General features: G+C 43.0%; 1 protein-coding gene across 1 annotated transcript; it reads left to right on the top strand.

Moving 5' to 3' along the window:
• CPOX (coproporphyrinogen oxidase) lies at positions 1-11,313 on the top strand. Its single transcript, XM_082220200.1, has 7 exons — positions 1-478; positions 3,279-3,422; positions 3,744-3,854; positions 5,032-5,173; positions 5,635-5,853; positions 6,829-6,933; positions 8,652-11,313. Exons 1-7 carry the CDS (start codon positions 34-36, stop codon positions 8,737-8,739), a joined length of 1,254 nt encoding a protein of 417 aa, XP_082076326.1. The 5' UTR covers positions 1-33; the 3' UTR covers positions 8,740-11,313.
• Positions 11,314-15,059: the final 3,746 nt, after the last annotated feature.

Raw genomic sequence — 15,059 nt, 5'->3', positions numbered from 1 at the left:
GCAGTCGGTGGCCGAGCTCCGCGCTTGCTCGCCATGTCGCTGCTGGTGCGCGGGGTTTGCGCCGCGGGCGCCCGGGGCATGTCGCTGGGCGCCGGGCCGCGCTGCTGCTGCAGGAGGAGCTTCTGGGCAGGAGGCTGCGGGGCGCCGCCGGGAGCTTCCCGCTGGGCTGAGAGGCTCGGCTGGGGCGCGGCGGCGACGGCGGCGGCGGCGTTGGCCGGGCTGGGGCTGGCCCGGCGGGCCGAGATGGAGCAGCAGCGGCGGGGGCAGGAGGCGGAGGGCGCCGACGAGCTGGCGCTGCGCTGCGAGCGCTTCATGGCGCCGCCGGTGAGCGGGCTGGGCGAGCTGCGCGACCGCCGCGGGGCCATGCGGAGCCGCATGGAGCTGCTCATCATGGAGACGCAGAGCCAGGTGTGCAGCGCCCTGGCCCAGGTCGACCGCGGCGCCCAGTTCACCGTGGACCGCTGGGAGAGGAAGGAAGGTGACCCAAGTTCTGGAGGGGGGGTGCCGAGCACACGCACGGAAGTGCACGTCCGACACGTGCACTTCGGGCTCCCGGAATTATTGTTGTCATTGACTCCCCCCCCCCCCGGCAAGGGCTCTCAAGGTGGCTTGAACCCAAAAAGCGTAGAACCTAATAACAATTATAAAAAATCGATAGAATTTATATGATCTGTTAAAGCAAACGGATCGCTGAAATCGTAGTGTTGGAAGCATAGCTGTCAACTTTCAGATTTGAAAATAAGGGGTCAGCAGCCTCACCTGTCCCGGGGACAGCCTACGGGATATCTAGCAATCCGGGATAGCAGCGGGAAACGGCGCTGGAATAAGGGAATTTCCTGCAAAAAAGAGGAAGGTTGACAGCTATGGTTGGAAGGGATCCCGAGGGTCATCCAGTTCAACCCCCTGCTATGCAGGGATCTCAGTGAGATCATCTAGGATAAAAGCATCACAGCAAATCTCCCTCTCCTTAAAGGCAGTCAGTTCTGACCACCTCTAAGCCCTGCTGAATTCCGTGGGGGTTTCTTCCTTAAGTAAGCAGGGTTAGATATGCAGCCTCATTGATGCAGAATAGCCACCACTGTACTCAAGGGACTTGGTTCTGCTGTAAGTAAGGTCAACCACAAGGTTACTCATGGGGAAATAACCACAAGGTTACTTTCTCATAAGTGTGTACAGGATTGCAAGCACTGCTTGAGCAACACCTTTCAAAACAAAGCCAGAATAGCTAGTTTGGATTTGACTCCCTTCTTCACCCAAAGAGCTGGTGACTTGGAATGTGATTGCAATAAACTAGTGCAAGGGTAAAAGATATGTAACCTGTGTTACCTGCACTTGTGTATGGGCCATGCGAGTTTTAGGGGTGCCTGTATAAATGTGTGTAATTGGGGATGCTGCTACAATGTCACGTTTGGCTGTGTGTTTTGACACAGCTATAGTAAGTGTGAGCTGTAGCGGGAAGTTTTCAAAGTGAGACACACATACTCCTATCACTGTGTTTAACGGTGAATTTGAATCCATTCGTGTTTATAGCTATCAAACTAGGACATAGTAGCTTATTTTGGAGCATAAGAGAGTGTGGTCTTTGTGTACGTACAGTGAAAATGCCTAACATAAGGAAGTTGCAGATTGGAAGGGGTGGGAAGCTTAGAATATCTTATATTTGGCACTTTTTAGTCCATCTTTTGTGTATAGGATCTGGACTGTATGTTCATACAAGTCTCTTTATGAGAGGGACATCCTTTAGGGAAGACAGGTAGACATCTGGGAAGTGTGTGCCTTAGATTGATAATTGGAGTTTTAAAAAAATGTAATCTTAGAATTTTTAATATGTAATTAATATGAGAGTACCTAACCTTTGAACAGTTTCTGTTTGTGCTTTGTGCCCAGGGCTTCAGGGGCTGTTAATAAATGCCTCTCAGTTTTCTCCTGTTAATCATATTTGCTTCTGGAGTGAATTGCCAGATCAGGAACAAAATGTTATCTAACAGAAGCAGAAGAGCTGTAAAAGTCAAAGTTTCAAAGTTAATTGAACTAGATCATTTTTAGAGGCAAAATACCCTTAAATGATTTGTGTTTAATGGGCAGTTCACTTTTGAAGATGAGCATGACTGATTGCAAGGGAGGGTTTTGTACGACTGAGGCCAGTGTGGCGTGCAGGGTGCGTGGAGTGAAGCAGATAAGAAAGGAGGGTCCCACTGAGGTCCTATCTTCTCTTTACAAATATCAGAGAACACTGCATCTTTAAAACCAGAAAAAAACTATCACATCTACTTTTTGTCCTAATGCACATCGTTTTTGAGAGGAAGCTTTATAAAAATATCACTTTAATTTTTTTTGAAAAACTTAATTGGTTGATTTTCTTTCTGCTTAATAAGGTGGAAGCTAGTTCTGATTATAGTTCTGCTCAGTAACAGATTGTAGTTTTGTTCACACATCACAATAAGCCAAGGTTGCTGGCTTACATTGGGAAGCCACTGCCCAATTACTCCTGCTTCACTCTTCCTCTGTGCAAGCCCGGAAGCTGCAATTAAGCTTGACTTCCTGTGGTGCCCAAACCCAGCTTTGTTGCTCTTTAGCAAACCAGACTTAACCCATAGTTTGTTGTTGGCTTTTAAATGCTGGTTTGTTAGGAGGCAGCGGACCAGGATTCTCCTTTTTTAGGGCAGCATAGAAAGCCACCCTTCATGATGACTTCCTGGGTTGTTTCTCCTTCTTGTGCCTGGGGCAGGGTGAAAAAGGAATAATCTGACTAGGTACACACATGCTGCTTATTTCTGAAACTGTAATATGCTGGCCATCTTGCGTATTGTGACCTGCGAACATGGTTGGTGAATGTTCCTTTACAAGCTTCAGGTCATTAGTAGCTGTCTCTCCATGAAGCGGTAATGCATCCCAACTTGATTGAAGTTTAATTGAAATAATACTTCTGTGAATTTTTCATGACTCAAGATAATTATTGAAAGTTTTATCATTGCACAGTTTATCCCGCTGCTCAAATGATTGAGGGGCATGGATGGAAGGAAGACTTTAACATCAGTTTAATTCAACATCCTTCTGAATGCACCAGATTTAGCAAAACCATCCACAAAGTGTAAAAGTGTCAAGTCCCACCTGGCCCCTCCTCTGTAGCTTGAGTGCTGCCTTTTCCTGTTCTGAAGAGCTAAGCTGCCAAATTGCCTAGGTTTGGATAACTATATGAACAGGTGTCTTTACAAATGGCGTACGCTAATTTCGAACTGATTGGTAGTGAAATGAAATCCTGCTTCTTGTTTTAACAGGTGGCGGAGGCATCAGCTGCGTACTACAGAATGGAGAAGTCTTTGAGAAGGCCGGAGTTAATGTATCTGTTGTTTTTGGACACCTTTCTGAAGAAGCTGCCCAACAGATGAGAAGCAGAGGGAAAACCCTGAAGGGCAAAAGTGGTAAGGCGTGTTGCTCTGGAAATCTGGATCTGCCCAAGGCCAGGCTCTGAATGGGAGCAAAGCAGGGCAGGCTTCAGGCTGCATACAGGGCAAGCTGAGGCAGGGCATGATGCAAAGCTCAGGCTCTGCTATAGGCGCATAAGAGCTCCAGTGTCACCTCAGCAAAAAAACAAACTGAGACTAAAAAGTTGTGGGTCCGTGCACATTGCTTCTGGGATGCACGATGCAGAATTGGAATTACGGTTAGAAAAAATTGTTTTGTTTTCAGAGCTGGGTGGTGTTTTCATTGTTGGCACAGACTTCCTTTATTTTGCCTTATAGGAAAGCTGCCTTTTTGTGCTATGGGAGTCAGCTCCGTTATTCATCCAAAGAACCCTCACGTTCCCACCATACACTTCAACTACAGATACTTTGAAATTGAGGAGGCCGATGGTAAGAACAGTAATGAACCAGGAGTGTCTGAATTATATGTGAGTGAAAAAATAATGGAGCCCACCTTTAGAAGGGAGAATTCTTATGCTGCAGTAAGAGATTGAGAATTTCCCTCCTCAACCTCTGCTTGCCTAAATAATAATAATAATAATAATAATAAATTTTATTTATATCCCGCCCTCCCCAGCCGAAGCCGGGCTCAGGGTGGCTAACAACAATAGAACAGTACAACAGTACAACACAACACTCTAAAATCATTCATTATAAAATTAATAGTTTATTAATTAATAAACAAGATGATCTGTGGCATGTATAACAGATCTCTACAGCCATGACCTATTAGAGAAGTCAGCAGGAGGGAGAAAAGAAGATTGAGAAGATGTAGGTAGCAAATTTATCTCCTTTAATTCCCAGTGGGAAGACTTTCTCAAGGAACATGAATTTTACCGATTAACCTAGGCAGTGTGGAATCTGCTTGTCTTAACATCCTAAAAATATCTGAGTATTTTTCTTTACAATGTTCTCTTCAGTTTTCCACAACTATTTTATGCAGCATTTCAGATGCTTTAATCCCTGGTTTTGCAGGATGTATTTTGTGACCAAGGGACAGTAGTGTCAACCTGCCTTTTATATATGAACTTGGTTCTTATTATTTTTTAAAAGAATTTCTCTCATCCATAAGCCTGGGAGAGTGCAGAAGTTAAAATAAGTGCCTTATATGTAATCAGTTTTCTCAACTACCCTTCAAAATTTTCCTCAGATGTATTGGCAAGTATAATGCAGGCAGTTGCCTTAAGTTCAATATATATATATATATATATATATATATATATATATATATATATATATTTGTGTGTGTGTTACAGATGAGTCAGTAAGTAAAGGCATTATTCATATATTACAAGAGTAAATGTAAAAAAGTGATGAGTTAGAGACTTCTGCTTGCAGAACATTCCTGTCTGCTACAGCCTCCTGTACACCCTCAAAATCAGCTCTAAGGAATTGCAGGACCCTCCAGAGCAGATTTTGTGGGCATGGCGGTGAGGGGAGGAAGGGGAACTCCCATTGAATAAGTGGAGTTCAGTTCGTGGAGCTTTGGAAACAGCTCAAATATATCTAATAACTTTCTTATGGGTAAAATAATTATGTAGTTGTTGGGGGGGTTTTTTGCCCTTAGGTACGACACAGTGGTGGTTTGGTGGTGGAACAGACCTCACTCCAACTTACTTGGACAAAGATGACGCCGTTCATTTCCACAAAACTCTGAAGGAAGCCTGTGATCGGCATAATCCAGAGCTGTACCCCAAGTTTAAGAAATGGTATGCAGAAAGCCCTAATCAAATTTTACTTGAGGAAGGAAGAGATTATCATAAAACATCTTGGAGCTTTTGCCCTATAGTTTTAAAGATGTCCTCTATCTGATGATGATGATGATGATAATAATAATAATAATAATAATAATAATAATAATAATATTTATACCTCACCCATCTGGTTGGGCGGCTCCCAACAGAATATTAAAAACACAATTAAACACGAGACATTAAAAACGTCCCTAAACAGGGCTGCTCAGCCAATGCCTGTACTGTTGATGTCATTAAGAACTGAATGGGACCAGAGAGAGTCAACTCTCTTCCCTCCCTCCCCTCCCCTCCCCCTACTCTTCTGCTAAAGGTGGAGGTTATGCAGCTGTGCCCCCGCCCACAAGGCTGTATATAGTGATGTATTTCAAAATCTGCCAATATAACCAATTTTTTGTGCCTAACGTTCATGGTTGTAGGTGTGACGATTATTTTTATATCAAGCACCGAGGAGAACGACGAGGGATTGGAGGCATATTTTTTGATGACCTGGACTCCCCTTCAAAAGAAGAGGTCTTTCAGTTTGTGCAGAGTTGTGCCAAAGCCATTGTGCCTTGCTATGTTCCCATTGTGAAGAAGCACTGCCATGACACCTTCTCACCAGAGGAAAAATTGTGGCAGCAGATCCGCAGAGGGAGGTGAGCTTTGGAAGGCTTCAAACCACGGGGAAGGGGTGCTGTTTTGCTCGTCAGTTGATCAGCAAGATGGCTAATCCAAAACCATTTTGCCCCCTTTTCATAAAATGTCAGTTTAATACATTTGAAGTAACCATGAGCCTTCTTCGTGTCTTTGTCCTAAGTCAGTGGTATTCCAATTTCTTCATCATCCGAAGCTCTACCAGGCTTCTAACTGCCAGCCTGTTGAGTTGTGCCCGGAACTTAATTGGAAGACACTGAATTTGTTTCCCTGTTGACAAGATAAATACGTCCCCGCCAAATAAAACTGAACTATATCAGCATACTTGTATCCACAAGCCAATGACAGTTTCTGAACAATCTTGTTGCAGCATTTGAAATTCCAAGTGCTGACTATGTCTGATTATCTTTCGATTCTAAAGACAGCCTTGGAGCATGGTTCTGGTTTTGTGAGATCAGGGCGTTGCTTGCAGGGAAAAAACACAGGGGCTGCTTCGTGTCTTCAGATAAACCATGTAGAGGCTGGGATTAGGGTAGTTGGGTTCTGTTTTTCCTTGCACTAAGATAAGGAGTGACAAGCTAACCATTATAACTAACCATATAATTATGATGCTCTTTTGTTTCTGAGCCAAGCAATTGAGCAGTTCTTTTACAAGCAATGTTGCTAACCTATGTGCATGGCTGGATTTATTCCAAGTTTCTCTGCAAGCATCGACTTTCAGAATTCAGCTTAAGATCCTTGGACTCTGGGTTACTTTTTTTTTTTTTAGCTTCTAATGAAGTTCAACCTGAAAATATGTGGAAAGTGCTTAGTAAAATCATGAAGGCTAGGGCTTTTATGCAGGATTTGCCTGGCCAGGTACTGGGGTAGAATTTCCTGCAGAACTTCTTTCCTTTACTTATAATTAAGCCAGAATTAGTAACACAGTTTAAGGAAACAGACAAAAGTCTCTCTTTCTCCCCTGTGTTCTCCCACAGGTATGTGGAATTCAATCTTGTTTATGACAGAGGTACTAAGTTTGGACTTGCAACACCAGGATCTAGGATTGAAAGCATCCTTATGTCTTTGCCACTCACTGCCAGGTAAGAGCGTAATCTCAACTTCTAAACAGAACTTTTCAGGTGTTGCTTGATAGGAAACTAACAAGTTTTGTTGCTTTTTAATTGCAAACAAGATTTCATTGCAGTGAGTTTAAAGAGAGTTCAGCTCCAAATGTGTGCTATAGCTAGCTTTGTGCAATAAGTAGCAATAACTAGCTTTCTCGGAATCCATATTTCCATGCGCACTAAGCCACTGGGTGAAGAATGTCCTTGCCACTGTGAGAAGAACACTTCCCTCTGGAGAGACCCGAGAGAGGCGGGGATAGATTGATATTTGCTGCTGCTGGGTGCTTAGTGAATGGGCAACTGTGAGGGAGTGCCATCAGCTGGGTCTTTTTCCATGTTGTGAACCTGAACTCAGTAGGTCCTCATAATTTTGGGGGACTCAGCTGGCTGGCTGGGGATATTGCTACCGATAAGAAACAACTTGCCTTTCCATCGGAAAGTATCCAGCTACTGTCTTGTTCTGCTCCTCTGGATTTGATGCTTAAATGAAGAACATGTCAAGTGTCTGGCCAGTACAAGAAGCTCTGCTTCCCCTAGACTACCTCAGGGTCTGATGAGTGCTCACCTGGGTTTGTGGCCAACAGCCTCCCTCCTGAGTCCCTCCATCGGCATATTTTCCTGTTTTGGAGAGAGATGCTGCTACCAACTCCATAAGGGAGGGTGGTTTGTATGCTTATCTAGTATGAGGAAGAGATGAAGGATATTCAAAAGTCCTGCTTTACATACAGGTGGACCTTTTCTCAGGGAGTTCTTACAGCTTTACTTACGTGTCTTCCTGGCTATTCTAGAGGGTTCCCCAACTCTTGGGAGCTGAATGGGGGGGGGGTGGAGTGCCACAGGCTGCAGAGAGAGGGGGAAATTGGTGGACACCCCCTCCCCTCCTCTCTAGTGAATCATAGAATTGGAATAGACCACAAGGGCCATCGAGTCCAACCCCCTGCCAAGCAGGAAACACCATCAGAGCACTCCTGACATATGGTTGTCAAGCCTCTGCTTAAAGACCTCCAAAGTAGGAGACTCCACCACACTCCTTGGCAGCAAATTCCACTGTCGAACAGCTCTTACTGTCAGGAAGTTCTTCCTAATGTTTAGGTGGAATCTTCTTTCTTGTAGTTTGGATCCATTGCTCCGTGTCCGCTTCTCTGGAGCAGCAGAAAACAACCTTTCTCCCTCCTCTATATGACATCCTTTTATATATTTGAACATGGCTATCATATCACCCCTTAACCTCCTCTTCTCCAGGCTAAACATGCCCCTCATAAGGCATTGTTTCCAGGCCTTTGACCATTTTGGTTGCCCTCCTCTGGACACGTTCCAGTTTGTCAGTGTCCTTCTTGAACTGTGGTGCCCAGAACTGGACACAGTACTCCAGGTGAGGTCTGACCAGAGCAGAATACAGTGGCACTACTACTTCCCTTGATCTAGATGCTATACTCCTATTGATGCAGCCCAGAATTGCATTGGCTTTTTTAGCTGCCGCGTCACACTGTTGGCTCATCTCAAGTTTGTGGTCAACCAAGACTCCTAGATCCTTTTCACATGTACTCTCTCAAGCAGTATCAAAATCACACAGACAGCCATTGGGTCCCACTCTGAGATATCAAAAGAAGTATAAACTGTACTGTCTAGAGAGCATGCATCCTGCTCTCCAGGTGAAAGTAATTCTATGTTTGTGATTTTAAAATTGTCTGCAGGTGGGAATACATGCATTCTCCTCCAGAGAATTCCAGGGAAGCTGAAATCCTAGAAGTTTTGCGCCATCCAAAAGACTGGGTGCCCTGACAAGCTGCGTCGGCTGCACTCCGCCAGCCATGAAGAAAGGACACAAACTCCTACCTGCTTGCTCATCAAGCTGCCATTGTGTGGCAGTTAGTTTTTTATCTACTTATTCTCTTTATCATGTGCCTTAGAAATAGTGTTTCAATTTTGTTATGTGTAAATATCCATTTTAAAAGCCACAAGCTGCTGCGTTAGCAGTTTCTTGGCCAGAGGATCACTTGACCATTTGTACCGGTATGATACACTGCTGAAAATGCAACAGGCTTGGCGCAGAGGCAGCCCAAGAAGGTGAAATGCGCTCAAAATGTGGTCGGCACACACTGCCCTAAAACTCTGCACCAGCTCCTAAGGTTTAGACCCAAAGCTGTTTTTCCAGGAACCTCCCTTGATTTACCCTCCTGATTGGCATGATTCTTTTATAGGCTATCTTAGCCCATTTCAGCAGATAAGAGTTGCTTTCTCTTTAAATCCCCTTTGTGTCCTATGGGGTCATGTATTTTAAAGCTTGTCCTTTTGATCTGCAATAATTTCTCAAATGAGTAATATGATGGGGAATGTTTTGCAATTAGAACAATGTAAAAGAAATTTGGACAGGGGTTTCCTGTCACTAGATCACCAGTTCAGGTTCCTGTAATATGCGTTCACAAACAGTACGGCATAAATTACCTTATATAAAGTACAGTGCATTATGTTTGGGAAAGGGCCGTAGCTCACTAGTGAAGCTGATCCTTTGCATCCAGAAGTTCAATTCCTGGTTTCTCCTGTAGGCAAGAGGGAATTCTTTTGTGTGTGAAAGTCTGGAGACTAGCCTCTGTCAGTCATTGTCATACAATACTGAGTTAGATCGACCAAGGGTCTGATATTGTATTGGGCAGCTTCCTATGCTCCTACATATTTGAACATGTGCAAGTTTTTTGAACATTTGCCCAGCAGATGCACAGAGTAAGTAACATTTCTCACTTGCTGGATTAATTTTTTTCAGCCTTTGCCCTCAAGAAGCCTTAACCTAGTCCGAGGGAGGTGTTTCTACAGGCCAAGAAGCATGGCTAAGAGCATCCGAATATTGTTGGGCAGTGACCGCTTAGACCAATTTTAGAAGTTGTGCCCTCTTTGTATTCCCCACATTTGTAAATAAAATGAAAAAGCTGCATGGAATAGAATGCATACCTTTCGATTTTCAGTTCTGTCTCGTATTAACATTTGCAAGTGATTCATTCCAAACCTAAAAGTGAGCCTAGTGACACTTGGAAAACGACCGTAAACATGTAGACCGTAGAAAGCTTATTTTTATACCCCTTCTCAGCCCAAAAGACCCCCAAAGCCTCAATTAATTCAAATTGATCCTGTCTTGGTTGGCAGAATGTACTGTAAGGATGTGTGGTGATAAAAGAATGTCAGCTCAGAATGTTTTAAAAAGAGCAAAACATACTTCTGTCACATCAGATTTATGAAGAAAGGATTCTCCCATCTCAGGTTTACTGCACCTGCACCTTGTCATGAAAGGCTTTTCTTAAACACCAAGGCTTAGATTTTACATTTGGAAATGGCTCTGTGCCTATGGTATGATGTTCTTCTACTTGTATTGTAGCGAAGGTCACAATACATTTTTAATAACTGAGCCGGAGTGTGCTTCCTTAGAATTTTAAGTGGTTGGTTTGTTTTTGGCAATGCCTTCAGTTGTCTCCCTTACTAGAAACCTAGCAGCAGGGGTGTCACATTCCTGATCTGTTAGCCATGCTGGCTAGGGCTGATGAGAGTTGGTGTCCAACAACATACAGAAGGCCACAAATAAACTCCCCTCTGGATTTAAAATTTTCAGTAGTATATTCTGCACTACACTATGCACTAGTATATTATACCATGCACACACTTGGGAGTAAACCCGCTAGAACTTATTAGGGCACTTCTGAGTAAACATACATGGGATATTTGCCTTGAGCTTTATGGATTTCAGAAAATGGATCAGCTCTTTTGTGCAAAAGTTAGTTTTGTGTTTCTGTGTGAATGTGTGTCTTCAATTGTTCCTCAGTTTTTCACCCAGTGCAGAAAATGGAGGAATCTGCGGCAACAGAGAAGCTGGAAGAGTCAGAGAAATTCCAAAGGCTGCCATGTTTTGTAGATTTGACCGAATCCTTGATGATATTCTGCCTCCAACAACATTTGAAAGTTCCCAGTATCATGTGCTAAGCGTGTTGCTTAATAAGTGCTCCAATGCAGTAGCAATGCTATGATTGATTACATTGCTACCTTTTGAATCTTGAATCAGAAAAAAATGCACTAGTGTTCATTGGCTGTAACTATTTGAAAATATTGCTCAAGTTTTGCACAACAGCGTTTCCAATTTCTTCCAAGATTTCTCCCCACCCCAATCATTTAAAACCCCTGGTTTAAAAGGGGAATTTTCCCCCTTGAATTTTTCCGTGTCTTCCATTCTCCCTCCTGCACAGCCTTCAAATCTACAAAACCTAATAACTTATTTAGTGCTCTTACAAAATGCTGTTGACTTTAATGTTCTGTTTGCCAGCAGAACTTCACATCCTTTACTGTGAAACTGAATAAAGCGGCTGAGGCTACAAACCTGTGTGCTGGTCATTTTTCTTTCAGGCTTTAGGGAGCTATGTTTTCTAGTAATCATCACAGGTGATGAAAAGTCATGAGTAGGTAGTTAGTAATTTAAGTGGTTTATTCTGTAGAAAATACAAAGGCAATGTGAGCATGGGACCATTCCCAGGATTGGATTCCTCATCGGTGGTCTTGCATGCACATTGATGTGATGGTTCTTGGGCCCCTGATGTGGCTCGTGCCAGCCTGGTGGGTTCCTCCCTGGGCTTGTGAGCAGGTAATTCATCCCACCCCTCCTCCTGATCCAACCAGCTCCTCTAGGACATCTCAGAACTCAAGACACTTAAGAACCACCCAGATAACTTCATTTGCTCATGCATCCTTCATGGGACACCTTTTCTATATAACTTCGTTGTTTATATAAATTCGTGTATATATCATTTTTTATATTTTTTGAAAGTTATCAATCAGGCTCCCCACTATTGTACCTCATATTCAAAAGCAAAACTTAAATTTCACTCTTCTAACAGTTCAGTTTTTGTGGCATTTTGAAGCAGACCAGTGTTTTGAAAACACACTGCTTTAAGTTTTGACTCTTGCTTCTGGCACATAGATGACCCTAAGCAATATTCAAAATTATGCATTTAATATATTTATATCCTGCCTTTCTCCCAAGTTAGGATTTGACTACCTTCTCAAACAGCAGCGGTAACTTCAATAGGCATTTATTGCTGAAGGCGCAGACACACCAAAACAAATAGTGCTTTTATTTGCCATAAGATCTCTGCTCTGTGAGGGTGGGTGCAGATGTACCCACTCATCCAAAATGCATCTTAAGTGGTGGTTCTGTATTAACTTTTAGGTTCTGTGAAAGTTGGAAAACACACTGCTGTACACAGCTATAGGTAATCTGAGAACAACTTTTAAGAAAGCAAGCTGAGTGTGTTTTGCAGCATTTTGGAGTATGCTCCCTAGGGGGAAATCTGCTTTTCTTCATATCCGTTGCTTTCAATGAATGATGTAAAAAAAAAAAATATGCTCAGTGGCCTTAAATGTTATGCCCTACATTAAGTTGTTAATATTTAAGATTCTTTTTTGGCTTCCCTGATTTTGTTTTACTCAGTTTCCTGAGTGTCACCAAAAAGATTCTACTTACAGAAAGCCCCCAGCAAAGATGCCTTCTATTTTAAGATACCTGTTAAATTTTCTATATAAACTAGACTAGGTCCATTGAAAAGTGTTTTTAAATAAGAAAAAGCAAAGGTTTCAATAAATACCATGTAACTAGGTGTTGTATTACGGTAGTTATGGATTAAGAAAGCTACCCTGTGACACCAGGGGCTTACTTCAACTGCAGGAAGGGTGGAGAGGAAACTAAAATATTCCCCACCATTAACATGCAACATATTTATTAAATCTTACGATCTAGTTTCTTTCTTTACGTTTTCTGAATAAGGAAGAGGCAGGAGAGATGTCAGAGCAATGGGTGGTCTTCTATCTAGGCTAAAATGATAACATGTGTGAGAAACCATCCGATACCTTTATACTTCTACAGAAGTAAAACTATATAGGCTGACATCAGAAGAAAAATATTTACAAATAGTATAAATGCATGCAGAACACAAAGGTTAACAGGACCAAGACCAAAAAAGAAAACACAGAAGGAATGCGGGTAGTTAATGAATCGGAAGGAGGCTTTTGCTTTGCTTAATGAACAGTATTAAACAATTTAATTACAACCTCCAGCGAAATGTTAAAGACTGCATCTCTCACTGCTAATCGTTTTCAACTACGCTTTTTCATGAAAAATTTTCCAGCTCGGCGGTGGCGCGCCGTGATCGTATAGTGGTTAGTACTCTGCGTTGTGGCCGCAGCAACCTCGGTTCGAATCCGAGTCACGGCAAAAGTTTTCACCTTGTTTTCTTGGCCTTAACAAAGCGGAATAGAAACCTGATACAGTAACCACCTTTTGTTTCCAGTTGTTGCTTCTTTTTTCCCCTTTTAGAAATGTTTCCCGTTTTTCTAGAGGAAAAGGATGCAAAGGAGTCCTCTTTTCTCCAGCCTCTCTAACGCAATTTATCAGGGGCGCACAATGCAAACCATTAAAAAAGAAACCATTTTAGTGCATTGGAGACATGATGCAGAAGAAAGAGATTTTATTTATACATATTGTATAGAAGCCAACTGCAGGGCAGACACCGTCCTGGAGAACAAAGTAAAGCCTATGGGGAAATTTCCATGAATAAATAAATATAAAAATAAAGCAACTGTACCTGTAAAACTTGCGTTTGCCCCAAGGGGAGAAAAGTAGCAAAGAAAAATTAGCTGGCCCGTACGGGGATCGAACCCGCGACCTTGGCGTTATTAGCACCACGCTCTAACCAACTGAGCTAACCGGCCATAGCTGAAAGAACCGCTTAGATTTTGCCCCTTCCAGAAATGCTAGTGTCAAGTTTCGTTTTTTTCGAGATTAGACTACTTTACTGTATATGCAGCACTTTGAATTTCCCCTGATGCCCGCACTCTGAAAACACGCATATTTTTCTCATTGCCAAGGGAAATTGGGGCGGTTGCCTGCCCGATCTCATGCACAGGCAGCGGCGGAGAAAAGCAGAAACCCAGGGGAATAATCGCTGCTTGTTTTTCTGCAAAGAATGAATGGTGAGCTCACTGCCGCTTCTGCAAGCGAGGGGACCTTCAGCTGGAAGGATCCGAGGTGACAAGCAGAATGCACACGAAGAGGGAAGCGAGTTTCACAATTTTATCGTATAGGTATATTATTTATATTTATTAGGTATATTATTCCTTCTGCAGGACCTGAAGCAAACAAAATTAGGAGCTTATTCGGAAGGATCCCGGGTTGGGTTCTGGGGTGCATTTTCCTTGAAATCTCCTAAATCTCATATCGTGGATGGGGAAAATTGGGTTGCAATTCATCGAGCCTTACCTGCATTGACTCCTATTATGTTCCCCACAAAGGGGAGGGTGGGTCTAGTATATATCATGCTCATAGCTGTCAACTTTTCCCTTTTCTTGCGAGGAATCCTATTCGGAATAAGGGGGGAAAGTTGACAGCTATGAATGCATGCTAAATAAAGCAAGATGTTGTTGTTATTGATTTGGCTTGTTGTGGGGTATTTGTAAAATAAAACAAAAAACCACATTTATGAAGCACTTTTTTTTTTTACTAAGGTCTGCTAAGTGACAAGATAAGGCAGTCTCTGCCCACACACGCATAATCTAATAGTCATACAAAATGAAAGGGAAGGGAAGAGGAACATCAGAATATAAGAAGAGCTTTGCTGGATCGGTTCAGCGACCACCCAGTCTCCCCATAGTGGCCAAACAGGTGCCTTTTGGAAACCAGCAAACAGGACTTGAGCACAACGGCACTTTCCCATCCTGGCATTTAAGACATTCCTACATTGTGAAATGCAGTAGTTGAATTATTCTTTAGGGGAGGCCTCAATAAAGGTATGATGTAACAATAGGCGCCGTGGCTTAGCTGGTTAAAGCGCCTGTCTAGTAAACAGGAGATCCTGGGTTCGAATCCCAGCGGTGCCTTGAGAGTTCCTTTCATTCTTCTAGTTTGAGCTTTTCCCCCACCTAAAGAGGTACAGGGGCTGCATCATCATATGATTATTCTAACTATGGTTTTTGCTCTGTGGCATCTCAGCTTGAGCAAAGCGTTCCAAGAAAAGGAAGCGCTCAAAGTGAAAGCACAAAGCTCAAGCCGGCCGTTGATGTGCAACAGAGAAAGC

This window comes from Podarcis vaucheri, assembly GCF_965113315.1.
Source record: "Podarcis vaucheri genome assembly, chromosome: 4".
Classification (NCBI taxonomy): domain Eukaryota; kingdom Metazoa; phylum Chordata; class Lepidosauria; order Squamata; family Lacertidae; genus Podarcis; species Podarcis vaucheri.
This window is presented reverse-complemented; position numbering and strand designations above follow the sequence as displayed.